The sequence below is a fragment of the Bathycoccus prasinos genome (genome assembly GCF_002220235.1).
Source record: "Bathycoccus prasinos genomic : chromosome_5".
Taxonomy (NCBI): Eukaryota; Viridiplantae; Chlorophyta; class Mamiellophyceae; order Mamiellales; family Bathycoccaceae; genus Bathycoccus; species Bathycoccus prasinos.
In genome coordinates, this window is record NC_024004.1 from 758040 (window position 1) to 783319 (window position 25280).

The following is a 25280-nucleotide window of genomic DNA, read 5'->3' on the forward strand; positions in this document are numbered from 1 at the left end:
ATTTATGTATAGAGATATTCAGACGACGCGTAGTACCGCCTAAAGCTCTCCTCCCTCACATTTGTACAAGTCGTCCGGATTTTTGAATTTTCTCTTCATTTCTCTTTCCACACATCAAGAAGAAGAGGAGGAGAGGAGGAGGAGAAACGTCCAACGCCACGCACACGACGGGGAAAAACAACGGGAAACTCCTTTTTCGAGCGGGACGGCGAGGACGAGAGCCTTTTGTTTTTAAGAATGACAGCAAAAACAGAAGACTTTGACGAGGACACGGACGACGGGGAAGAAGTCCATTGGAAGGAAAGGAAAAAAGAAAAAGTACTCGCCAAGTTACAGTTCTTAAACGACCAACGGAAACAAAAGATCGACTCGAATCGCACGAAACGAGATGAAATTTCCGATCCCACGGAGAATGTGGATGCGTTCGCGAGAGAGTTTAAGAAAATGGTGGAGGAGATCGAAAGCGATTTAGTACTAAAAGGAGGAGCAGAAGGAACAGAAGGAAAAGAAAAATCGTTGACCAAAATCGCTCTGTTGCGAGAGAAGGGCGCGCAAAGCGAAATCGATGTAATACAAGGAAAAGGATGTGTTGAAGCTGAAGGAACAGAAGGAAAAGAAAAATCGTTGACCAAAATCGCTCTGTTGCGAGAGAAGGTTGCGAAAAGCGCGTATTTTTTACCATCGTTCGACGCGGAGAAATCGATGAAAACGTGCGACCTGTTGGAAAAGAAAGCGAGGGGGAGAGAAGTTTTTAACGATTTTAATGCCGAAGACGCGGTGGATGAGAGAGTCGGAAAGACGAAGAAGTTTAGCTTCGCAAAATCGAAGACGATGAAGAAGGCTTTCGCGGAGAAGACGACGACCGACTTTTCCGGGAAAGGAGCAGACGACAAAACTTCGCCTTCTTCCGCCGCGGTGATTGAAATGTTGCAAAAGAAGCATCGAGCGACGAATGGTTTGTTAGTCGTTCGGGAGAACAAAGAAGGAGAGACGATTCTTTTGACGAGCGAGGAGTGCGACGGAAAAGACGTGACCATTGAACGGTTGACGAGGTGCGAAGTGACCATCGAAAGTTGCGCGAATCGTAGACCGAGATCGGTTCGAATGCGGAACTTGGTCGAGTGCGAAATCAAAGCCACGGATATCGACGGGAGCGCGTACGTGGAAAATATGAGCGATACGATTGCGTTTATAGGATCGAGGCAACTCCGAATACACGACGCGACGAAGTGTCAGTTTTATTGCCGAGTGGCGAGCGGTCCAATCATTGAGAGATGCCAAGCGGTCGAGTTTGCGCCTTTGTTGTCGAGCGAAAACGACGGAAAAGAAGACGATAACTTATGGAACAAGGTTGAAGATTTCGGATGGATTAAGCAAGAGCATTCGCCAAATTGGAGCGTGATAGAAGAGAAGGATAGAGTTTATTAGAATAGCTTGTTTTGTATAATAGTATGAGTAGAAACCGCGAAAAAAAAGTACTCGCCGGCGCGTGTGAGTATAGAACTGTAAATTAGTATGTTTGATATTAAAATTATCTTCTCGTGTCTTCTTCTTCTCTTTCTTCTTCCTTATGTGTATGTAATAATTCGAGCGCCTCTCTTCTATCTAGTAGTTTTGATCGAAACTCCTAAACGTTTGCTTATTATGTGTGTGTATTTATTATTATTCTTCTTCGCCAAAGCCGGCCCACTCGTCTTCGTCGGTATCGGTGACGACTTCCCCTCTCGCTTTTCTCGCCTTGCGCAGTTTTTCCTTCTTCTTTTGGTCTTTTTTGGAAAGCGCCGTCTTCTTCACGACTTTGACCTCGTTCCCTAACGCGTCGGTGAATTCGGTTTGATCCACAGCGGCGGTGACTTCTTTCTTGGACATTTTTGACATCCACTCGGCGTCGCCTTTGCAGTTACATCGCGCGATGCCGTCGGTTTCGTCCTTCGCCATGAGCCACGTCTCCGGGCACAACGCCGAGCAAAACTCGTTGTTGTGGGTAATCATAACCACACCGCCGTCGTAGTCCTCGATGGCTCCAGCTAAAGCGCCCAAAGAGTCTCTGTCCAAGTAGTTCGTCGGTTCGTCCAAAATGACAATGTGCGGGCAGTTCCACATGCACGCCGCGATGACAACCTTTACTTTTTGGCCTCCGGACAACGCCGCCATTCTCGTGTGCGTGCCAAACTCCTTGTCCAAGCCGACGTTCTCCAAATGTTTTTCCACATTCGCGGTGGTCAACGGAGTAGACAACGCGCCAGCTCTGGCGGCAACTTTTTCGTCCACAATCTTCATGTGTTTGGCGAAACCAGCCTTTTCGAGCTTATCGGCTCTGATGTACCTGTTCGCGTCGTGCGATTGACCGACGAATTGAACTTCGTATTCCACCTCCTTCTTGACCGTCTTACGACCACCGGTGAGCTTCTCAATGGTCCATTTCAATTTGCGGACGTTGCCTTTCTCGTCCGGCGGCAACGAGATTTCGAAAGGCTTCTTGCACTTTTCGATTTCCTCCTCCGTCAAGGTCATGGAATCCTTTTGCAACGCCTCCTTGTCGTCGCCGTGTTGGTATCTCCAGCGGATGTACTCGTTCGGCGTCTTGTCCAAGTGTTGCTCGATGTGATGAAAGGCATGCTGCGCGACGTACGCGACTCTCGCGTTCGGGTGCTTCCAGACCGTACCTTCTTGCGGTTCAACCTCACCAGTCAGTAACTTGATCATGGTGGATTTACCGACGCCGTTCGGGCCGACGCACGCGACGCGGGAGGCCAAGGAGACTTGAACGGTAACGTCCTTCACCGTAGGAACTTGGTTCACCGGGTACGTGTACGTGCAGTTCGCCATCTTCATCAAAGGTTTACCTTTCGACTTGACGCCTTCAATAAATCCAGGTTGAGGGAACTGCATCTTCCATCCAGAGGCAGATTTCAGCTCGAAAAATTGTTTCGCCTTCGGGTTCTTGGCCACGTATTCCGTCAAGTTACCTTTGAACTGTTTCAATTTCAAGTTGTCGATGGCGATGATGTTGTTACACACGCGGTCGAGCAAACCGGTATCGTGCGAGACGATGATGCACGTGACGTTCGTCAACGATAAGAGGTAGGTTTCGACCCATTTGACGTTCATGACGTCCAAGTGGTTCGTCGGTTCGTCCATCAACAAGATGTCGGCGTTCAAACACATCGCTCTCGCCAACGCCAACTTCATTCTCCAACCTCCGGACAAGAAGGTGACCAAGTTTCTCGCACCGTTTTGCATTTCGCCGAAACCGACGTTCAACAACATCTTCTCAACGGTTTCCTCGGTAATACCCGCGGCTTTAATTCTTTCATCCGCCAAAATGTAATCGACGCACGGCAAATCGGACAATTCGCCAACGATATCGGCTTCGACAAAGACCGTTCTTAACTCCGACGCGGGAGGAAAACCTTCGACTTGCTCTTTAGAAATCGCTCTCATCAACGTCGTCTTCCCAGAATCGTTCCCGCCCAACAAACCGTACTTGTAGCCTCTCTTGATCTTCAACTTGGTGTTGTGCAACAAAACTTTCGAGCCGTACGCCAAGGTAAATCGGCAGTTGGCCAATTCCTCGGCGTCTCCGTCGTCTTCGTCTTCCTCGTCGTCCTCGAAGTAAAACTTCTCCAACTTTTCAAAGTACTGCTTCCCTTTGCCTTTCAACGCCTCTTCAAAGTCGTAATCTTCCAACTTGTTCAAGATCAAGGAACTCAAAACGATGACTTCGTACTGCGAAATCTCGTTTCCTAACAACTCCTTCAACTTCGATTCCGTCGGTCTTTTGGAGACAAACTTGGGATCGGCCAATCGTTCGCCGATCGACTTTAACTGATCGGTGCACTTCCCGCACACCGTTCGCGCTTCCGGATCGGAAATCTCGTTGGACGCTTTTTCGACCGAGGTCAACAACTTGTCCAAAAACGGCTCGGCGTCTTCCGGATCTTCAACCAACTTACTCATGTTGTTCAAAATCACCGCGCACATGCGTTTCGTCGATGTCGTTCTCGCCCTGAAACCCAACAAAAGAATTGGCGAAATCAACGCCAACGGCGCCGCAGTAACGGTTTGCACGAACGTCGTCGACGCCAACTTTTGAACGCATTCGTCCGTCTTGTCGTGGTCGATGGTCGCCGCCACCATATCGTCGATGAACGGTTCAATATCCCGGTTATCGATGGTGTGACACACTTTCTCCACCGTCGTTCTCGCGGCTTCGGCAACCACGCTCGAGGCATCGTTCACCAAACCAGTCACCACCGGCATCAACCTCACCAAGTTACAGCTCACGCCGTGCGGACTCGTCTCGGCTAATCTCGAGATAAAATCCAACGCGCCGGCGATCGTCCCGGCTCTGTTCGACGAATCCATCGCTTGAATCAACCCGTCCACGTAGTTCAACACCGCGTGTTCGTTCACCGTTTTCGCCGCTGTTTCCAGTAACTCTTGCGAGGCTTTGCACACATCTTGTGAATTTTTGTCCCCGCAATTGGTTAAAATTGCAGTCAAAGCCTCGGAATCTGTCGCGAACAATTCTTTGGCACTTTGGTCGCCTTTTCGTAAAGCATCTGCGAACGCTTTCGTCGCAGACAGGCGAGCGTCGCAGGACGCTTTGTCCGTTTGTTTTAAAACCGCAGTTTGGCAGTCAAATCCTCCCATTATCTTCTGTCGTACTCTCTCTGTGTGCGTGTCGATGAAGAAACGACGATTGGAAAAAGCGGTTTAAAGTGAGAAAACCGATCAAAAGCGCCGCGAAGAAAGGAAAATCCAATCCGTTTAATTCTAGAATTCGAGGCGCTAAACGTGGAAAAAACAGATCCGATCTCTCGTCTCGCGAAGAAATAAAAGCACTCTCTACAGACAGAGAGAGTGAATTACGTTCGCACCGTCTTTTGATCGAAGGAAGATCTTTTGTTCTTCTGTGTGTGTATGTGTAGTAGATGTAAATAATCGGTTACGTATATAATAAAGTGCGGCGAAATTGAACGAAAAATCTAGTCATTAAAATTCAAAATATCTTCTCGATTTCTCGATCTCGAAACCGCTTTTTTTCTTTTTTTTTTCAGATCGCAAAAATTGTGATTTTTGAGAGTACTCGATTTTAATCGATAGTAGTATTACAAAAAATGTTCGTTTCGTTCTCTTCGTTATTAGTAGTAGAGTAGTGTTAGAGTTATTAAGGCGCGCTAATATTGCCGGTGCTAGTAGTATTCGCAGTAGTCGTATTCAAGTGTCCATCGATGGTTAACGGCAAGCTGTGCAACTTGACGTTATTCGCGACGAAGTATTTCCGGACGTGGTTGTTCACCGCGTTTCTCACCGCCAACGAACGCAAAACGGGTAAGCCGTTGAATTTCAAATCCAGAAAGACGGTGATTCTTATTTTGCCGGTGTAATCGCCACACGGGACGACTTTCAAGAAACACTCGTCCACGTCGGCGGAGTTTAAGGCGGTGAAGTTGTGTAAAGAACTGTTCAAGCCGTCGAAGACTTTGTCGTTCGTTTCCACGTCGACGATCCAATCGAAAGATTCCGTTCGCGTTTTCGATCGGGACATGTTTATCACGGTCGAGCGCATCATCGTTTGGTTGTGGTAATACGTGACTTCACCGTTCCAGTTTTCTGCTTCCGTTTGTAAGATGTTGATGTTTTTTATGACGAAACGGTTCCCGTTGATGAGAATGTTATCGCCGACGTCGTACGGGTGGGTGATGAAGATGAAGATGACGCCTTCGAAACACTCTCTTATGGAGTTGCCAAACATGAACGCGAACGCGAGGATAAAGGAAGAAAGGGTGAGCCACATTTCCAGAACGTTTTGTTCAAAAATCGCGAGGACGATGAAGATGAGAACGATGTATAACGCGGTCAACATCATCCGTTCCAACGTGGCCAAAACCGATCGCGAACCTCCCAACGTCAATTGCATGTTTTTCCTGCTCTCGTAAATTTCAATCACGCGGTCGATGATCATGTCTCTGTCCGCGAAGCCGTGCTTGTCCACGTCGAAGATGTCCATGATGATTTGCGCGACTTCTTTACTCACGCCCAAAGATTTCAAAAACTCGTAGTTGACTCGTAAACGTTTCGCTTTTTGGATTTTGCGCAACGTGACGGCCAATCTCGTGCCGCACGTCGACGCGACAGATTCGTCCAAGATGATATCGTCGATGATTAATGGTTCATCTTTGATGAACGTTTGATTGGCTCTGTCCGCGAACATTCGAGGAATGCGCAAGTTGTATCTTTTGATGTACCTGGCGAGCCTGGCGGCTCTCGTCAACGTCATTTGGTGATGGACTTTTTCCGTAATCGTCGTGCCCCCGAGCAGTTGCCCTCCTCTCTCCCTCACGGGCTCAAACGTCCGTATTTTCTTCTTCACCCCGCCATACATGATCCCGTGTTGTTGAATGATGTAATCTTCACCAACTGGAAACGTCGCGTGGCCGAAGCCGGCGTATTGTTGCAACAAATTCGAGGTCGATCCGACGCGCTTCAGATTTGAAATGTTCGTGGACGAGAGCAATTTTTTATGCGCCACGTTGTAAATTTCTCTTTGCGGCACGATCGCTTTGAACAATTTCATCAGCGCGAACTCCTCGATTAAGATCGTCAGCATTTGGTCAGAATACACGCGCCTCTGCAAATCAACCAACATGTAATTGAATATTCCTCTGGAGACTAAATGCATGCAACATCGAGCGACCCAGGAGGCTAAAATTCGGTACGTCGTCAAATACCAGTACTCTTTCAAATCGCTCTTGTTGACCATATCTTCCATTTGAACGTAATACGACCAGCAACACAAACACAACACGCCGTGAAGCAAATTCACGAACTCTTTTTGCACGCCGTTTAGAATGAAATACAGGCGTTTGCCGACGACGTGCGTCGAAGGTTCCAAAAATATCGCCTGCAAACCAGTCACGACAAAGTTAATAACCGTCGAACCTCCCAACGTGATCGATATAAAACCAAACAATCGAGAGTTCCACACGACGGCTAAAACCAACGTCGCAATCACCGCCGCGTGGAGTAAAAAGTACCCAAGCTGCAACAGTCTCCTGATTTGTCTCTGTTCGTTCGTCAACGCATTCCCGTCGTCTTTACTAAAGAGAAAATTTTTGCGCCTCCCGTGATAAGACGTGTCGTCGTCCGAGTTATCCGAGGAATTTTGCCCCGCATTTGATGTCGTTTGGGGCATTCCCGCACCTTGATTTTGTTGTTGTTGTTGTTGCTGTTGCTCTTCTTTCGTTTGCGTCGATGTCGCGTGAAGCGTTGTTTCCGTCGTCGACGCGCTGTTGTTATCTTGTTGTTTGTTCGTTAAAAACTCCTCCATCAATTCCGCTTTCAAAATCTTCTCCGTCGGCGCAATCGACGCTTCCATCGGGGAATTCAGCGCGAATTGCGGCGTGACTGAAGCGTACATCTCTCTCGAGTTCTTCTCGCTGCTCACGGCGGCGTCTTCGCTGATTTTGGGTAGCGTCGGTGAGGAGCCCATCCCGCCGCCAGAGGCGTCTTTTTTGGGAGATTTCGGCGGCGAATTCATGAATTCATCGTCTGATGATCCTCCTTTTCCTCGAGATAACGGAGGTGGCGTCATTATGAAATCGATTTGACGACTTTAATTCTTTGTTCTTGTGCTGCTCTTTATCTCTCTCTCTTTCTCTCTGCTCTCGCAGAGGAGAGCCTTTTGAGAGAGATTATGAGGAAGACTTTTGACATCTTTCTCTCCTCTCTCCGCTAAAGTTTAGGGTTTTAACAAACTAAAAAAGTTTAGTGTTTAAAATTGAGCTAAATAGGGTTTAAGATATCGTGGCCGAGTTGGTAAGTTCAAAAAATTTGGTGCAAAGAAAAGAACAGCTTCTAACTCGTCCTTCTTTTCAATTAAAGGTCTAAGGCGCCGGATTAAGGCTCCGGTCCGCAAGGGCGCGAGTTCAAATCTCGTCGATATCATTATGTTCTCTTTTTTTTTGCACGCATGATTAAATATTCGCTATTAGTGACTCATTTTGTTGTTGTTGTTACAATCATGACTATCAAGCAATCGTCGTCTTCTGTGTTTTTGTGTCTCTCTCGTCGTCGCTAAAAAATCGTGGCTTTTACTCGTCGTCGTCGCTAAGGAGCTCAATCACCTCTGGATGTTCACGCCTTCTTTCGTCCTCGTTGTCGTCGCCAAATCTGCGCACCTCCTCCTCCTCCTCCTTGGGATGTTCTTTCTCCTCCTCCTCCTTGAGATGTTTTTTCTCCTCCTTTTCCTTCTTTAAACGCTTCAACTGTGCTTCACAACGTTTCGTGAAACCCTCCTTTTCCGCGTCGAGTTGTTGAATTAATCGGAGCATGATTTGTCGATGAACGTCTTGAATGCGTCGCAAATATTCGTTTGATATGCCAGCATCGATTTTCTCTTGCACTTCGGCGTTTTGCGCTCTGAGGAGATATTGTCGCTGATGTTCGTGTTTTAATTCCATCGCGTAAAGGTTCTCGCTTTGAAATTTGGCAACTTCTTTGATACCTTCTTCCGCGCGCCTCGGTCGCGTCGCGGGCAGCTGGTGTTCGGTATGCTTTCCATAATTTTCAACATGCTCAGCTGTTGGAAAAATCTCTTTTTCGTATTTCCATAGCCTCATAGAAAGATCCGATTGATTCACTTCGTCCTTTCGCACTCTTTGCAAATAACTCGCGACGTTATCTCTCGTCACTTCCGGTACGCCCATCTCGTCGCATACGGTCTTGGGGCCGATGCGCTGGTACCTCCTCATTAACTCTTCGAGCGCACTGTATAACTTCTGCTTCAACGCATCCGTCCATTGGAGTTTCTGAGCCGCACCTAGATTTGATGTCCCTCCAAACGATGAATGCACATTTCTTGTGTTTGTTGTTTTTAACCCAGATATTCGAGAGAGCAAAAAGTGCAGTCTCGTTCTCGCGAAGTTTTTGAACTCCTCGAGCTCAATTGGAGTAGTAGTAGTAGTAGTAGTAGTAGTGGGAGGAGGAGGAGGAGGAGGAGGAGGAGGAGGAGGAGGAGGAGGAGGAGAAGATAACTGAGGATGTAACCCTGGGGGATATTGAGATGGAGAATGACGAGAAGCATCGTGAGCCACAGTGGCATCTACGCAAATACTTCCAATCTGTTTTTCGTGAAATATAGCCTCAAGCTGTTCGTTAACTTTCGAGGCGTTCCATGGCGAGTATCCAATCTCCAAACTTCCTCGCAACAAAGCTAAATCGTGCTTGGCCGACCAAGAAGGCGGCGCGTAGAAAGAGTTATCGTCGTACCACGTTTGCGCTGTCAACATCGAAACGTCGTTAATTTCTCCTTCATCTTTCAACGTCGGCAACTCGTCCGGCTTCCAAACGTAATCTTCATCCGTGCGCGTTTTTTCAAACAAATCCGCCAAACATTTCCGCTCGACAAGTCTATTTCGTCGATTTTCGAACGCCTTTTTCACGTCCACGAATAGACCGAGGAAGCGCGGGAAAGCATTCGTAAAGAGAGAGTCGGTATTGGCTAAAGTCTGCGCCGTGACGCTGCAATCTTTGCGCAGAACGTCAAAAATGCCGAGCAACGACCGGGCGACGGCTTTGATCTCTTGCTCTGAGCGTCCAGAGGATGCGACGATGCTCTCTTTTACCTCGCGCGAGAGAATGGCACGTCTTGTATCTTCGTACGGGCAACCGTACGCAAACATGGAGTCGTACACGATTTTAATCTCTCGGTGCGTCCAGCACATTTTGCTCTCTCCCTTCTGCTCTCTCCCTTCTCTTTTTGACGGTTTGTAAGAAACATCTCGTTCCTCTCGTCCTCTCGTTCGTCCACCTTCCAGCAAGCTTAGATTCAAATTATCACCAAAGTTGTTCACGCGGTTTCTTCTTCCGGTTACGATGAGTCGTTCGTCGATAAAACCACGATTCTTCTTCTCTTCTTCCGCCTTTCTCGCGGCGTCTGGGAACATTGTCTTCCAATATTCCGCAGGGTCGATGTCGTCGCCAAACTTCTTTTTGTCTTCCTCTTCTCTCGCGTCAAAAGTGAACGTGGAAAACGCATTTCCTTTCTTCGTACCAATGGCTTTCACATCCGCGCGCTTGCTCAAAATAGTATCGATGTCTTCGTCTTCAAACTTTTTTGATTCTTCGTTGGCGTTTTCTCCCATGCGGGCAAACTGCAAACCTTTCTGTAAGAGCGCGGTGATGCGCTCTGCTTCGTTCTTCTTTTTCTTTGTCTTCTGACCTCCGTTTGCTCTTTGGTTTTCGCCATCGCCGAACTCTTCTTCCACCTCCTCCATATCTTCACCGCCGCCACCGCCAATCAAAACCTCGTCCAAAGCGGCTTTTCGAGACGCCGATTGGAACAGTTCGTACTCGTACGTTCCGTTGGTGACTAAGCGGTAGACTTTCACCTCTTTCGTTTGTCCGATGCGATGACATCTCGCCATAGCTTGTAAATCGTTCTGAGGATTCCAGTCCGAGTCGAAAATAATTGCAGTATCTGCCGCTGTGAGCGTGATTCCAACCCCGCCGGCTCTCGTGGAGAGTAAAAATGCAAACGAATCTTGCTCGGGATCGTTGAATCGGTCGATACCTTCCTGGCGCTGTTGCACCGCGGTGTCGCCATCTAAACGTTCGCAGGGTAAATTCAGCAAGAACAAATAATCTTGTAAAATGTCCAACACGCGTTTAAACTGCGAGAAAATCAAAACTTTGCTCCCGTCCTGTTTCAACTTTGACAACAGTTTCCCGAGAAAGCTCATTTTCCCCGAACTTTGCGTCAGAAGGTCCAGTTGCGACGGCATCTCTTCGCCTTCCTTCAACGCCAACCGGCACCTTTGAATGTAATCGTCCTCCAATCCGTCGCACAAGAACGGGTGGTTGCACACTTTTCGGAGCTCCATGCATATGTTTCTCAACTGCGGCGTGTTTTTACTCTTGGCGCCTTCGAGCAAGACGCCGATGTTCTTCTCAGCAACAGCGGTGTAATAGCCGCGTTGTTGCGCGGACAACTCTACTCTCACCACAATTTCCTCCTTCGCGGGAATCTTCTCTACGTCATCTTTCAATCGTCTCAACATTCTCGGTTTCAACGCCTCTCGTATAGACATAACTTGTTCCGCCGTCGGCTGATGATTTATACTCGCCGCGTTGTCGGGATCCAAGCTGAACTCGTCGACAAACGTCTCCCAGTCTGGATAACTTTTTGGCGCGAGAACGTGCATCAAACCAAACAACTCCTTGACATTATTTTGAATCGGTGTCCCGGTCAACATGAGCATCCAGTCGTATTTCATGGATAAAATCGATCGCGTGGTTGCGTTTTCGATGTTCTTCAAACGATGTCCCTCGTCCACCACGAGCGCTTCAAACGCAAAATCTTTCAAAGCCGTATTGCCGTGTCTTAGAATGTTTTCATAGGAGATTAAAAGAACGTCAAACTTTACCTCTCCCGCTTCTTTGTTTAACCAAAACTCGTACTTTTCGCACTTATCTCTGTCGTCGACGTTGCCGTTGAAGATAATCGCATTCATATCGGTCCATTTCTCAATTTCTCGCCGCCAATGCGTCAACGTTGAAAGCGGCGCGACGACGCAAAACGACGGTCGACACTTGGATTTGTATCTTCTAGCGTATTCTAAGACTGCTATGGTCTGCGCCGTTTTACCTAAACCCATTTCATCGCCTAAAATGACGTTTTTCCTCTTGTAAAAGTTCGTCACCATCCACCGAAAGGAGGATTCTTGGTAGTCCCTCAAACGCATGCCGTTTTTAAACTCCGGGATGGTTGGATCGAGTGATCCGGTCGTATCTTTAAACTTATGTCTCGTCTTCAATAAATGAGCGGTTTCTTTTTGCATCAACGAGCTATCGGGAGGCGATGGATCTGAAAACGCTTCAAAGCGGGCAATTTCTTTCAGATCTTCTTCGCTCGTCAACCTCGACATCGGCTCCCACGTCGCGCTCGAGTAATTCAAACTCTTCCACTTGCAATAATAGTATCTCACCATTTCAAGTTTGGTTGTCGTCTCTTTAGTCTCCTTTTCGTCGTCGTCGTTGTCGTCGTCGTTGTCGTCGTGGATAATTTGAATCTCGCTATCCTCCTCCTTTACCCCCTCGTCGTCCTCCTCATATTCCACCCACTCCTCGCTTTCCTTCGTCGCGAAAATCCTTTCAATTTCCAAATACTCCCTCGGAAACAAATCGTCCGGATCCGGGCTCGGCGCGCCCCCAAACTTTCTTTTGTACGCGGTTACCTTCGAGCTCTCGCCTATACTATTCAAAGTGCTCGCGAGCATCCATTCCAAGTCTCTGTACGAATAATAACTCCACTTGACTAAGTATTCCATCTCGCCGCTTACGCCTACTTTCGAGGATGCTTTTCGACATCCTAACAATTTCTCAATCTTATATGCCTCCTCCATCGCTTCTTCCATATTATCGCTTTTGGTCTTCGTTTTATTACTGCTCTTCTTGTTCTTGTTCTTTTTCTTTATCCGTCCCTCCCTATCGTCGCTATCGTCGCTCCCGTCGTCGTCGTCCTCCTCCTCGCTGCTTTCACCCTCTTCTTCCGAACTCGTTTCAAAAAACGCCTCGTCGTCCGAGCTGATATCTTTAAACACCGCCGGCGCCGCTTTCCTTCTCGCGTACCTCGGAGGACTCCTCTGCGGAACTTCCTTCACGCGTTTTATCGCCGCCATCGGTTCCGAATCCGAAGAATCCTCTTGCCGCTTCTTCCCTTTCTTCCCGCGCACGTCGCTCTTCCCCGTCTTAGTACGCTTTCGGCTTTCTCTCGCCGAGACGCGCGTCGCCGCGTCGTACTCTTCATCGTCGTCGTCCGAATTCTCCTCCTCATCAAACGCCTGTACCGAACCGTTGCCACCACCGCCGTTGCCACCGCGCCCATTCGTATTCGATTTTGCATATTTCAAAAGCATCTTTTGTTTTTCCTCTTTTTCTCGTTTCCTTTTCATTTTTTCCCTCTCTGACGGTCCCAAACGTCCACCTTCTTTCTCCGCCGATTGCAAAAGCATCGTTTCAAACTCCTTCGCGGATTTCTTTTGCAACGTGCGCTTCTTTTTTTTCGTGTTTTGCTTCTTGTTCTCCCGCTTCTCGTCCTCCCGTCCTCTCGTTCGCCACGGGACGTCTTCGTCCTTCTCGTCGTCATCATCGGATGAAGAAGACAAAGCGCTTTCTCCGTAGTGCACCACATTCGTCGCGCGATACCGCGCGCGATAGATCGGCGGAGAAGGCGACGCGGTTGACATCAACTCTCTGAAGCTCTCTCTCGCTCGCTCTCGATGCGCGAATGAAGAACTTCTTCTTTGTCTTCTTCTTCTTCTTCTTGGGTGTTTGATTCGTTTGATGATGTGCGTGTTTTTTTATGAAGATACGACTGGTATTTTGAATTTTCGTGTGCGCGCGTGCTCTGCGCGCGATGTATCATATTACAACGATGATGATGATGATGATGATGATGATAACGACGACGAGATGATGACGATTTTGTTCACATTAAGCTTTCGTTTTCCGATTTTGTCGTCTTCTCTCGTCGCGTTTTGTATCGTTTCTGTTTTCACTGTTCCTTCAACGCGGACAACTCCTCGGCGACTTCCGTAAACTTAGCCTTTACTTTTTCCAAGTGGCCCGCCGGCGAGTTTTCGTTTTCTTTGGCTTCTCTTTCCCATTTGGATCTCAAAGTAGTGATGATGTGGTCGCGTTTGTTTAAGAAGTGCGCGCGTAAGACTTCGTCGAATGGACCATCTTTGGCGGCGGCGTTTTTTTTTTTCCGATTCAAGCGTTTCACGTGGTCTAAGATTGCCCACTCTAAAGTGGCGGTTTTGATCACAGCGCTGTATTCAAAATCTTTCTTATCGCCGACGTCGGTGCCTCGGTCTTTCTCCCAGCCCGGTTCGTTAAAGCACGGGTCGGCGACAAAGATCAGCGACTGGATGCTCACGATAACTTGCAGCATAGTCGAGTGTTGCGCGTTCCACCCTTCGCCTTCGCCGCCGGACCAAGTGCCGAGTAACGATAAGCACACTTTACCGTCGTTGTATAGGTTTGGGTTGAACCGGACGCGACCGCCGCCGGTCGTTTTCAGATTCACCAAAGGCGGTTTGTTCGGAAAGTCTGAGGTGAGCATGACATCGAAAATGAACGCGCCGGAATCGTAAGGCGTATCTTCTGGGCCGGTGATTAAAATAGACCATAATTGCGACTGGTTTTCGTCCACGCGAACAAACGCCGAGGAGGAGACGGAGAGAGGAAGAGACCCGGAAATACCCGCGACGGCGCGCGCTATGGCGTGCGCGTTCGGTTTCGTCGCTTGTTTGAGGAGTTTATCTTTGTAGTGACTCGAATCAGCGAGCACGAAGTTGTCGAACTGAAAGCCCGGGCGACTGAGCGCGTAGCAATAGGTTTTTTCTAGATTTTTCTCGCGCGACTCCGGGGCAGCGATTTTCTTTCGCTTATTGGTTCCTCTCGTCGTCGTCATCGCGTCGTCATCTTTTGTTAAGTCAACGATTGCGTTCGCTTCGATCGCCGTTCCAACTCGAACGATCAACTTTGCCAAATTTTCTAATACAATTTCCTCTTGCTCTCTTTCTTCGTACTTGTCCTCCTCGACTGCATTGGCCGCTTCCGTGACGTGCAAAAAGGTTTTCGCCTGTTGGACGATGTCGCGCATGTTATCGTACTTCTCGAACGCTGCGCGCAAGTTTTCTTTTAACGTCGGTACGAGCGTTTCGTGAAACACGAGAACACACTCGAGCAATGAGGTGTAATACTCGGCGCGATCGGCCATGTTGTTGAAATCGCAAATTTTGAGTTCGCGCGCTAAGAAATACGCCAAGGATGCGTTTTCAAACACGCGAGTCATTCGCGCGCACTCCTCGGCGAGTTCCTCCTCTTCGTCGTCGTCGTCGTCGTCGTCGTCGTCGTCATGATCCATCTGCGGCTGCTGTCCGACGAGGAAGTGCGAAATATCTGCCAATGCCACCTTGGCGAAATCGACCAAATCGCTGCTCATCTTATCCTGCGCCAACTGCGCTTGCTTCGCGTCTTTGAAGTCCCAAAGATTGCGCGACCCTTTTTCGTTCGTGCCAGACGCGGAGCTATACCCAACGCCGCTGTGGAACCCTCTCAATTTCGGTTTGTTTTCCTGGTCTCGCTGTTTTACCAATTTCGCGTTTAACACTTCCATCTCTTTGTCGAGATTTTTTTTCGCGTTGCCGTTCTTCGTCGACGTCATCGGTGCTTGGAGCGTCGTACTAGGGGATAAAGAACTGATTTGAAATCCCCTAATTTCCTCTTCAATCTCTCGTTCTTTCTCGTACAGCTCTTCGAACGCTCGCGGAATCAACGGCGTTTCTCCAGAGCAGGTTAACGCACACAAGGCCAAATCTAATTTACTCGCGCGATCGTCGTACGCACCGTTTAAGTACGCGCGTTTGTTGTTCGCCGGGCAGGTGACGTCAACTCTCGCGAAACGTTCCAGGAACGTTCTCGCGGTGAGCAAAACGTCCGTCATGGACGTCATGGGTTGCCAATTCTTCAGTCGAAACTTAGGATGCAAGCACGATGCCAAGGCGACTATGCCTTCTAATCTTGGACGGACGATAGTCATTTTCGGAGGATAAAACGGGTGCAAATCCTCTTTCAATTCGACTCGGACTTGGACGAATTCGTAGCCGAATTTTTTCTTGACCTTTGCCAAATCGCTCGCGATGTCCCCGTTTTCAAAATTCATGAACTTCACGTCCCAAGTGTACACGGAGTCGTTGTTGGATTCGACAGCGATGTACTTTCTGAACTTATTCGCGCCGTTAAATCTGTGCAAATCTTCGAACTCTTTCAACAACCTTTCAAAGGCGACGTTGCTGGAGAAAATCTGTTCCCTCGCCGCTCGTTTCAAATCCGCGGAGTCTACGAAAGAACCCCCCTTATTTTGTTGTTGTTCGTTCGTGTTATTATTACTACTCATCCCCGCACACGTCATTCCCGTCGTCGTCGTCGTCGTCGCCTCTTTCTCCTGCATCCTCCTCTCTTCGTTCATTTTACACCTCTGCTTCGCTTGCAAAAGCATCCTGGTCAATTTCACCGTTCTTTCCTCGCTCCTCGCGCCGCCGCACACGTCCATCGCGTCGCCACCGCACAAATCGTCCTCCTCTTCGTCCTCGTTCCCTAATCCCCCATCCGCTTCAATCGCCATCCTCTCCGCGTCTCCAACCGTTCGCTCGATGCGCTTCAGCTCTTTCCCTTCAAAAAATGTCGTCCCGACCAATCGCAAGACCTCGAACAAAGTCTTATTCGCGTACCTCCCACTTTCGTCCTCTAACTTTTCGTTCAACTCAGTTTCGTCGATCGCGTTTCCGTCCCCGATGGCCATCACTTCCGACTTCGGGTAGTCTTCCGGAAACATCAAGGTCAACTCCCCGTCTCTTTCCTCCGTTTCCTTCGTCACGCGCAACACGAGCACGTTCGCCGAAGCGTCAAAACGCCTCGTTTCGATTCGATTCTTCCTCTCGTTCTTCTTGGACGCGTGATTGGTGTTTTTGTCGCACGCGGACGAGAAGAAGGCCACGTGCGCGCAAAAGAGCTCGCTTTTTACGTCCCCCTGATCCTCCGCGTCCATGTTTTCTGTCCGTGTCGTTCTTTTTACGAGAGCAGCGCGCTCTCGCGAAAGGCGTTTAAAGCGTGAAAGAAGTGAAGACAACTCTGCGCTCTCGGGAAAAAAGAGAAGATATTTTTCCATTATATTCTCCTTTGTTGTTGTCGTTGGTACCACTCACATCGGATGCGGAAAAGAGGCGACGCACAAAAACGACAAAGACGATTGGTGCTGTTTATGTGTATGCGCGCGTTCTCGTCGAGCGCTTTTGTTTTCGGAGTAAAAACGAGAACGTCGGAGGAGGAGAAGGAAGCGCGTCGCGAATCCGGTCTGCGAAACGAAGTGTTCGCCACGTTTTCCAATTCGTCGTCAGATATACATTCCTCTCGCTGCGTGTTCGAGGGTTTTTCAAACACGCGCACGTTACAGTGGACGTCGAATTACATCCGACGATTACTCCCTCGACACGCGGTGTTTGAGAACAAAACGTGGGAAGGCGCGGAAATATTCACGAACAGTTTGAGTTGGGAACTCATCGACGACTATTCCAACGGGATGATGCTTCTGGAGTTTAATAAAATGCCCAAAGCGCGGAACATCGATCCGTCTTTGAAGCTGTTCCATTTTGGATTATATAAGAACGGGGTGATGAAAAAGTTAGCGGAGTGCGATTACGAGAAAAAAGGTGAGAAGAGCGAATGCATGGGCTTAGAGCGGTCGAAGATATACCCTCGCATTCAGAATTGGTTGAAAGTGTTACACGAGAAGAGCGTACGCGGGACGGAGAGAGAGCGGTTGAACGGAGGGCACGAGTATTGGACGCACACGTGGTTGGAGCACGACATGGAGGATAACAATCGAGTCAGTCCTGTAGGGGCGTCGTTTTTAGAACATTCGGTGCTTGAGTACGGGAGAGATGACGAAGCCGTGGACGCGTTGAAAGATTACTTAGAAGCGACCGGGATGCTCAACGGGTTTAGCGCCGAACACGAGCAAAATGTCAGAGATGTGATTAAATTAGCGACGGATAAAGAGACGACGGGAAAGTATAGCAGGGACACGTGGCGCGCGACGACGTGGCTCGTGGCGGTGATGCATTCGAGGTTAACCGAAGGAGGGACGAGCGAGAAGGTTGGGATACAAGCCATTCGGTTGGCGTTTGTATTTCGACCGAGACTTTTTGACGCAGAAGAAATAGAAGAAAAAGAAATAGAAGAAGAAGAGGAAGAAGAAAGAATAAACGAAGACGAGCTACCGTCCATAATCGAAGACATGTCCGACTTTCTCGCCGCCGCGAATTGGCCGGGCGATTTAGAAGAGTTTGAGAGAATTGGTTTATACGCGCTCGATCGAACGACCATGGGCTACACGTTGCAAGTTGACGTGTTGCCAAAAAAAGTTCGACTGAAAGACGAACAAGGAGGAGAAAAAGATGGAGACGGTAAAAGCAAACACACCGTTCTCGGTCCGAACGTCGGCGTCGAGCTCGCGGCTGCTTCCATCTCTGGAGGCTTCGACGCGCTCGACCAACTCCAATACGCTGTCGAAGACGGCTTAGTCGAACAACCGTTCTGGGACGAACTCCTCGCGAACATCTGCCAACACAACTTGGACGCCAAAGACGAACAGCTCTCGAACAAAGCCGCGATAACATCCACCTCTTACCACGCGTGCACCATCAAACCTCGCAAACCGGCGGATAAGCTCGAACGTTTGCTCCCGAACAACCTGGGCACTCGCAAATCCCCGATCCTCGTCGCGTTGTCCCACATCAAATTCGGTTTGCGAGCGCAAAGCAAACTCTTCGCCAAAGCCTACGTCGGCGCGATGCCAAAAACGTGGTGGTGCCCTGACAGCGCACCGCGACCATTTCGCGAAGAAGAAGAAAACGACGATTACGCACCCATCGAGGACGACGACGATTTTGAGGAAGAAACCAAACGGTTGCGCGAAGAACACGCGAGGCGCGAGTTTCAAACCTTTCGCTACACGCCGTGTAAAACGTAAAAATCGAGAAGTACGAGCGTATACCGGTATCGCGCGCCGGGGTAGCACAGATGATTCGCCATGTTAGCACCTTCACATGTTTTTGTTGTAAAACGACGATCAAACACAGAAGTAGTAGAAGAAGAAGAGATGATACTAATACCGAGGATTTGAGAGAAGAAACATCTCGTCTCGCTCTCCTCATCGTCGTCCGCTCGTCTCGCTTTCCTTTTAAAATCCATCTGAAAACTCCCACTTTCAACACCTTCACACATTAGACCTCTCATTTCTCTCTCTCTCTCTTTCTCTCTTTCTGTGACACTTATTACAGAAGGGAGAGCATCTGAGAACACTTCGAGACGAGAGAGAGGGAGATACGCAACGAAAAGGTTTCACGTGAGCGCGCGTATTTATTCTCGCGTCTGATCTCGTTCTCGGGTTTCTCATCATGTCCAATCATCATCATCTTCACGAGCATCACCATCTTCACCATCGCAACACCGTCACCAACAGAAACACGAACGCGAACAGTAACAACACCAACACCTCTTCTCTCCCGATGATTCATTCCTCCGACACGCTTTCCCCGAACTGGCTGAGGCGTTCGCAAACGTCCATCATCACCCCCGGGGCGCATTTACAAATCGTCTGGAGAGGTTTTTTCTCCCTCGGACGCGAGTTTATGAGTTACCAGAACATGGACGACATGTTCGACGACGAAGGACCGACGACGTCGAACGCGCTGAGAGCGGACTCGGGCGTGTCCGACGGGAACGTCAGCTTGAATAACGACGAAGAGACGAACGATAACGAAACCGGGTCGGACGCGACGCAGATTTTGAGCAACATTTCGGAAAAGCAGACGAGAGGAGGAGAACAACAGACGACGAGCGGCGGGATGACGAGTAAAGAGAGGCAGTTGCGGCTGATGAGGAAACAACGGGAGCGAGAGCGAGAGCGAGAACAGCAGCAGGATGAAACCTCGGTTGAGAATACGAACACGAACAGCGGCGAGAGAGGCGGGGACGTCGTGAATACGAATACGAATGTGAACGCGACGAGAGAAGCCAGTCAGACGAGTAACATGAGTCAAGGGTCGTTTGAAGATCACCATCATAACGAGAATGCGAACAACAACACCGACAACAACAACAACAACAGAGGAGAGAATGATAACGAGAACACGAACAGAGAGCATTCAGAAGATACGGGCGTCGCGCGCGATACTCTTAGCAATAGGGACAGAGATACTAACAACAACGATAACGCGTCGGAACAGCCGCTGTTCAACAACGCGACCGAGTTGATTGCTCGAGCACCACCGATGGGTTTTCGAATCCCAGGGACGGCGGCAGGTGAAGGCGTTGCGAGAGCGCACGCGGCCGGGAACGTTTTACCGGATATTTTGAGGGCGAAACGGGTGACGAGTTTAGACGCCGAGTTTCCAATCGTTTGGGATCCGGTCGCGTTGTTGTGTTTGTATCCCGGTAGCGAAAGGTCGCAAGAGGCGTTTTTGAAGTTGGCACAAAGTTTGAAGGCGAGAAGAGAGGAGATGCCGGAAGATGTAGCGGAGACTGCGAACGTGGGCGGCGCTGGGACGCCGACGGTTTCGAATAATAATAATAATAATAATAGAGATAATAATAACAACAACAACAACGACGTGACAATACCGGCGAGTACGGGTGGACATCACGGACCTGGTAATAGTAGCGCTGGTGGTAGTGGTGGCGGCGGTAGAGGTAGCGGCTTGTTGCGGGAACGAATAACCGCGTCGACGCAATCGTTTAACGATCGAAGTTCGTTGAATTCAAGTCATAGTCACGGCAACGAACGAGAACCTGGAGCAGAGGTTGTTTTATCGCCATTATCGACGAGCGTCCGAGAGCAGCAACAACGAGCGACGGCAGAGGCTGCTGCAGCGACAGCGGCAGAGAATACCACCGGAACGACAACATCTGGGAGTGGAGAGCTGCAGAGAACGCCGTCCATGGTGGAAGTGTCGCAAACCGCAGTAGGCGTAGCAGCGAAAGTAGAGCTACCGGAAGGATATGTCGCGTATATTGTTTCTCAAGAACAACTTCCGGATTTAGCGTACGAAGCCGTCGCAAAAGAACGAGATTTACAACAAGCACCAGCCAACGCCGCGGGTGGATATGATCCCGCGAATGCATCGGAACGACAACAGAGACGAATGCCGGGCATCGCTCGCGAACGGTTTCTCGCGGATGCCGCAAACGCCAACGTGAACACGACGTCGACAAATTATACGAGCAGTAATACGAATTTTCCGACAATCGAACCGCTATGGGTTATTATTCAAACTGTCGAGCCTTTACCGGCGCCTCAACCGATTGCTAATGTGCCAGCACCGGATTCTAGACCGGCGCGGGGTATTTTGAAAGGTTGGACGGCGTCGCAGCTCGGAAATTACTCGAAAGAAACCGGCGCGGTAGCCGGCGGCGCCGGAGGGATCACACAAGGCGCAACTTCTGAAAGAGAACCATTGCACAGGAGGCGAACGTCGCACTCTGGTGCGGGAAGTGGTGGAGGTGGTATGGATACCGCAGGGGCAAATGCGTATTTATCGACGCCGTTAACAGCTGGCGGATTGACCAACGCGGATCCGCGCTCGCAACAACAACATCAGCGACGACCTACGGTTGTCGCGCGGGCGATGAACATGCACAACGTCGTTTCAGATGGTGAATACGACACCGATAACGACTCCAGAGGATTTGGAACTTCCGCCGGAAGTCGCGAAACGGATCCAGATAGTATAGAAAGAGATGAAGGTTCCGAAGGCGCAAACGCCGGCGGTTCAAACATTTCAGGAGCCGTGGTCGATGAAGACGCGAACTTGTTTGAAAACGTGAACGCAAACCGACCTCGAAGTAATATCGCATCAGACGAAGAGACAGAACTAACGTCTGGAATTTCAAATCCATCCGAAGATGCTAAAAACAAGGACGACGTTAGCGCGGTTGACGACAACAACGCCTCGCTCTCTGTTCCCGCAAACGAACAAACGCAACAGACGAGGTCTCATCTGCATAAAATGCGACGCGAACCATCATCACCGCAACATCGAAGTACGCCATCCCCGGCGAGCTCACCGTCTTCTTCGGACGCGACTGAAGACGATATATCGCCGTCGTCGCAAGGAAGAGCACTGGCGGCGTTGGATGCGGCGAATAGAAATTCGTTAGTACCGCAAACTTCTGTCAACGTGACTCGAGTTCGCAAGATTCCAATTCAAGGCGCACGCTTCGCGCTGCTTGGATTCGAGATGGATCATCCGCACGTGAAGTTCTTGTTGCAAAAGATGGAAAGTTTAGGTGCCATTCACGTGCTCTTGACGCACGACAAGAACGACATGGCGGAAAAAGGGCTCGATTTAATCGTCGTCCATCCTCCGTTCTTGCAACTCTTACACGCGAAAGATTTCACGCAGCTGGAAATCCGAGACTTTTTGCGTTCCCGCCGAGCACGTTTTGCGCTCGGTTTGCGTCACTTGGAGTTGTGCATCGAAAACGAACGGTTATTAGACCCGAGAATTGAAACCGCGGAAGTCTTTCCAGAAGGCGTCATTTTAGTCGTCGACGATACGACGTTAGCCATGGGCGAAGAGATTGTTCAAAAGCTTGTGAAACTATTGGGCCAAGCCGCGGCAGCTTCTGCTGCTGCGTCTGCAGCGAAAGGTATTTTGCATTACAACCAAGAAGGGGCTCGAGAAAACCCGCCGTGGCCGTGGGCAATCAAGTTAAACAACGACACGGTTCAGAAATTGATGCTACAGAAAATGCAAGTCGCGCGAACAGATCCGGATAAAGCGTGGAGAATCGAAAATTGTCTTAAGCTCTTACACGCACACAAAGCGACTGGTGATAGAGCTGGTCGAGGCGCGAGAGTTTTAGGCATCGATTGGGAAGAGGCGTCGCATCAACCCATTCAGTTTCCTCCGCAGGAGGTTCGAGACGCAGTGAAGCTCGCTTCTCGCCATGGCGCAACGTGCAGATCGGTATTTTTGGTCTCTGAAAATCCAGAAACCGTCGCCGAAGCCCGAAAATATTCTAAAGTTGTTTTGAGCGGTGATTTGCACGAGTGTTGCGAATGGTTGGAAGAAGTCATCAAAGAAATGTGGGCGGAAACGAAAGCGGCAAGGGACGAAGGACCATGGGTCAACGTGTTGGGATTTCCAACCGTGCAACAAAATCCAGCGGCTACTGCCGTTACGAAGAATGCTGGACTTACGCCAAGTTCTACCGCCGCCGCCGCAACACCAGCGTCGACGGATGTTGCTGCAAAATCAGTCGAAGATGCCGCGGCGAATGTAGCCGCTCGGATAGCGGCGCGTAAAGCGAAAGAGAGCGATACCTCGGCGCGAAAAGAAGCGACGCCTCCCCCGTCGACGAGCGACAACAACGACGGTGTCATGACACGACGCGATTCCGAAGATTCTCTTCAAAACGATGAAAAAACGAAATATTTACTGATGAATAGCCGTCCCTCGAACGATATAATGCCCGATTTTCATACGAAAACCGACGTGACGCTATCGGACGTGAACAAGCATCAAACGCCGTGGATGCCGGGAGCTTTGAAAACGAGTGCCGCGGACCACAAGAAATCGAAAGAGGAGGGTGTGGCACCGCGCGGTGGAGATGCGTCGATGACGCTGGCGACGCCACAACCGCCCGGCGCCACGAATCCATCCGGGCCGAGAACAAATTACAACAACATCTCTGGATCTACCATTTTAACCGGCGCCAACAACAACTCTTCGCAAAAGAAGAAACCGAAAACGGTTCGTTTTCCAACCACCATAGACGACGGCGGCACCATGGGCGCCGGTCGTCGTCGCGGTCGGTACAGTCCACCACCTTCGCCTCCGCGGACAACCTCTGCTATTTCTGGAGACACCGCGGATATGCGCGACACGTTGAGCATGCGCGAAGGCGAAGGCGAAGCGACGGACGTTTCCGAGCTCGATTTAGAAGGCAGCGTGGACGAGAAACCGATTCATCCAGCGGAAAGCGATGGTGGTGGTGGCGTCGTCGGCGAAGGCGAAGAAGGAGGAGGAAAAAGCGACGACAACAATAGCACGCCGTTAACGCTAAAAGCGGAGAAGAAGAAAAGAAAGTCGCCCCCGATGAAGAATACTACCACTACTACTACTACTTCGCCGAGGCGCGAGAGTCCTCGCAACAAAAAGCGACAACGCCATCATCAGAAATAAGATTTCGAAGTGTTCATTATATATTACTACTGCTACCAATCTACCACTATTATTACTACTACTATTACTACTACCACCACTACTACTCGCTGTTGCTGCTGCTCTTCTCGTTGTTGTTGTTCTTGTTGTTGCTGTCGATGGTTTTGCTCTTATTAGTATTCTTCTTTTCTTGCACGGCGTGAAATTCTCTCAACGGTTCGTTGAAAATGAAAAACCCGCTCAGAACGCCGATCGAGGCGCCGGGGAGCCATCCTAAACCGATTCTGCGCGTTTGAATCATAAATCTCGCCGCTGCTGAAAGAAACTACTTCGACGAAAAAGTGTTTCGTTGACCTCTTCTTCTTCTCGACCTTTCCACGGTGTCTGTTCTTTGAGGAGAGCGTCAGAGAGAGAGGAGAGAGAGAGAGACGAGAAAGAACAAAAAACTCTGACCAAAAAAAAAACACGAAAGAATTTTTGAGATTTTCTCTCTCCGTCTGCTCTTTCACTCTTTTTCGCTCTTTTTCTCTCTTTTTCCCTCTTTTCACAGGCGTCCTTTTTGGCACAGCGCGTGCCATATCTGACTTTGTCTCTCGTCATCAGTCCCACGTTGCGCAGAACTTTATCTATACTTTTGATTTTCCTCACAACGAAAAACTTCGCGCGCACTCTCTCTCACTCTCACTCTCACTTTCTCTCACTACGTAACACGCAAAAGATGCAAAGCGTAGTCTCAGCCACGACGACTATAACGCACAGGGCGTCGTCGTCCCAATTTTATCGCGGGGAGAAGACGACGACGACGAAGAGGAATGGATGCTTTTCTTCTTCTTCCTCCAAGATGATGACGAAGCGGAACAAAATGAACAGACGACACCATCAACTCATCAAAGCGGTACAAGGCGAAGTGTTAATCTCCGTGGACAAACCACTCGGCGTGACGTTAAAAGCCAGAGGCGGAGGAATCCCGGGCGTGTGCATCGACAGAGTCGCCGGGAACGGCGCGAAAGCGGGGTTAAAATCCGGCGACGTCGTCATGTATCACTCGTCCTTTTTCGGGGACGAGTTATGGCCGGCAGATCAGCTTGGATTTTCGCGAAGCGCGATAAACGCGTGTCCGAACACGGTGGATTTTATCGTGGTAAGAGGGCCGGGCGAAAAGGAGTTCGACGTGAAAAGGTTACCGAAAAGGCCAGCACCGCCAAAGTTTGGGAGGAAAATGAGCGCGGCGCAAGCGGAACGAGCGTCGCACATTTGCGTCGATTGCGGTTTCGTGTACGCGTTGCCGACGCCGTTCGCGGATCAGGATAAGGAGTACTCGTGCCCACAATGCTCGGCACCGAGAAGCAGGTTCGCGAAGTACGATCCGGAAACAGGGAGAGCTGTTGGTGGCGGGTTGAGCACGCCGTTGGTGACGACGGCGGCGACGGTTGTTGGTTTGGCCGGTATCGCGTATTACGTCGCTCAAATCTTGTAAAT

General features: G+C 49.6%; 8 protein-coding genes across 8 annotated transcripts; 4 read left to right on the forward strand and 4 right to left on the reverse strand.

Moving 5' to 3' along the window:
• Nucleotides 1-237: 237 nt before the first annotated feature.
• Nucleotides 238-1428, forward strand: Bathy05g03990 (tubulin-specific chaperone c, putative; the record flags this gene model as incomplete). Its single annotated transcript, XM_007513310.1, has 1 exon — nt 238-1428. One exon carries the CDS (start codon nt 238-240, stop codon nt 1426-1428), a length of 1191 nt encoding a protein of 396 aa, XP_007513372.1.
• Nucleotides 1429-1662: 234 nt separating this feature from the next.
• Nucleotides 1663-4656, reverse strand: Bathy05g04000 (predicted protein; the record flags this gene model as incomplete). Its single annotated transcript, XM_007512864.1, has 1 exon — nt 1663-4656. One exon carries the CDS (start codon nt 4654-4656, stop codon nt 1663-1665), a length of 2994 nt encoding a protein of 997 aa, XP_007512926.1.
• A 517-nt stretch (nt 4657-5173) lies between these two features.
• Nucleotides 5174-7600, reverse strand: Bathy05g04010 (predicted protein; the record flags this gene model as incomplete). Its single annotated transcript, XM_007513204.1, has 1 exon — nt 5174-7600. One exon carries the CDS (start codon nt 7598-7600, stop codon nt 5174-5176), a length of 2427 nt encoding a protein of 808 aa, XP_007513266.1.
• Nucleotides 7601-8099: 499 nt separating this feature from the next.
• Nucleotides 8100-13253, reverse strand: Bathy05g04020 (unnamed protein product; the record flags this gene model as incomplete). The annotated part of the gene is made up of 1 exon (XM_007513092.1): nt 8100-13253. The coding sequence occupies one exon, from the start codon at nt 13251-13253 to the stop codon at nt 8100-8102; it is 5154 nt and encodes a 1717-aa protein (XP_007513154.1).
• A 308-nt stretch (nt 13254-13561) lies between these two features.
• Nucleotides 13562-16621, reverse strand: Bathy05g04030 (predicted protein; the record flags this gene model as incomplete). The annotated part of the gene is made up of 1 exon (XM_007512900.1): nt 13562-16621. The coding sequence occupies one exon, from the start codon at nt 16619-16621 to the stop codon at nt 13562-13564; it is 3060 nt and encodes a 1019-aa protein (XP_007512962.1).
• A 219-nt stretch (nt 16622-16840) lies between these two features.
• Nucleotides 16841-18604, forward strand: Bathy05g04040 (unnamed protein product; the record flags this gene model as incomplete). Its single annotated transcript, XM_007513156.1, has 1 exon — nt 16841-18604. The coding sequence occupies one exon, from the start codon at nt 16841-16843 to the stop codon at nt 18602-18604; it is 1764 nt and encodes a 587-aa protein (XP_007513218.1).
• Nucleotides 18605-19031: 427 nt separating this feature from the next.
• Bathy05g04050 (predicted protein) lies at nt 19032-23822 on the forward strand (the record flags this gene model as incomplete). The annotated part of the gene is made up of 1 exon (XM_007512960.1): nt 19032-23822. The coding sequence occupies one exon, from the start codon at nt 19032-19034 to the stop codon at nt 23820-23822; it is 4791 nt and encodes a 1596-aa protein (XP_007513022.1).
• An 841-nt stretch (nt 23823-24663) lies between these two features.
• On the forward strand, nt 24664-25278 carry Bathy05g04060 (predicted protein; the record flags this gene model as incomplete). The annotated part of the gene is made up of 1 exon (XM_007513054.1): nt 24664-25278. The coding sequence occupies one exon, from the start codon at nt 24664-24666 to the stop codon at nt 25276-25278; it is 615 nt and encodes a 204-aa protein (XP_007513116.1).
• Between the last annotated feature and the right edge of the window lie 2 nt (nt 25279-25280).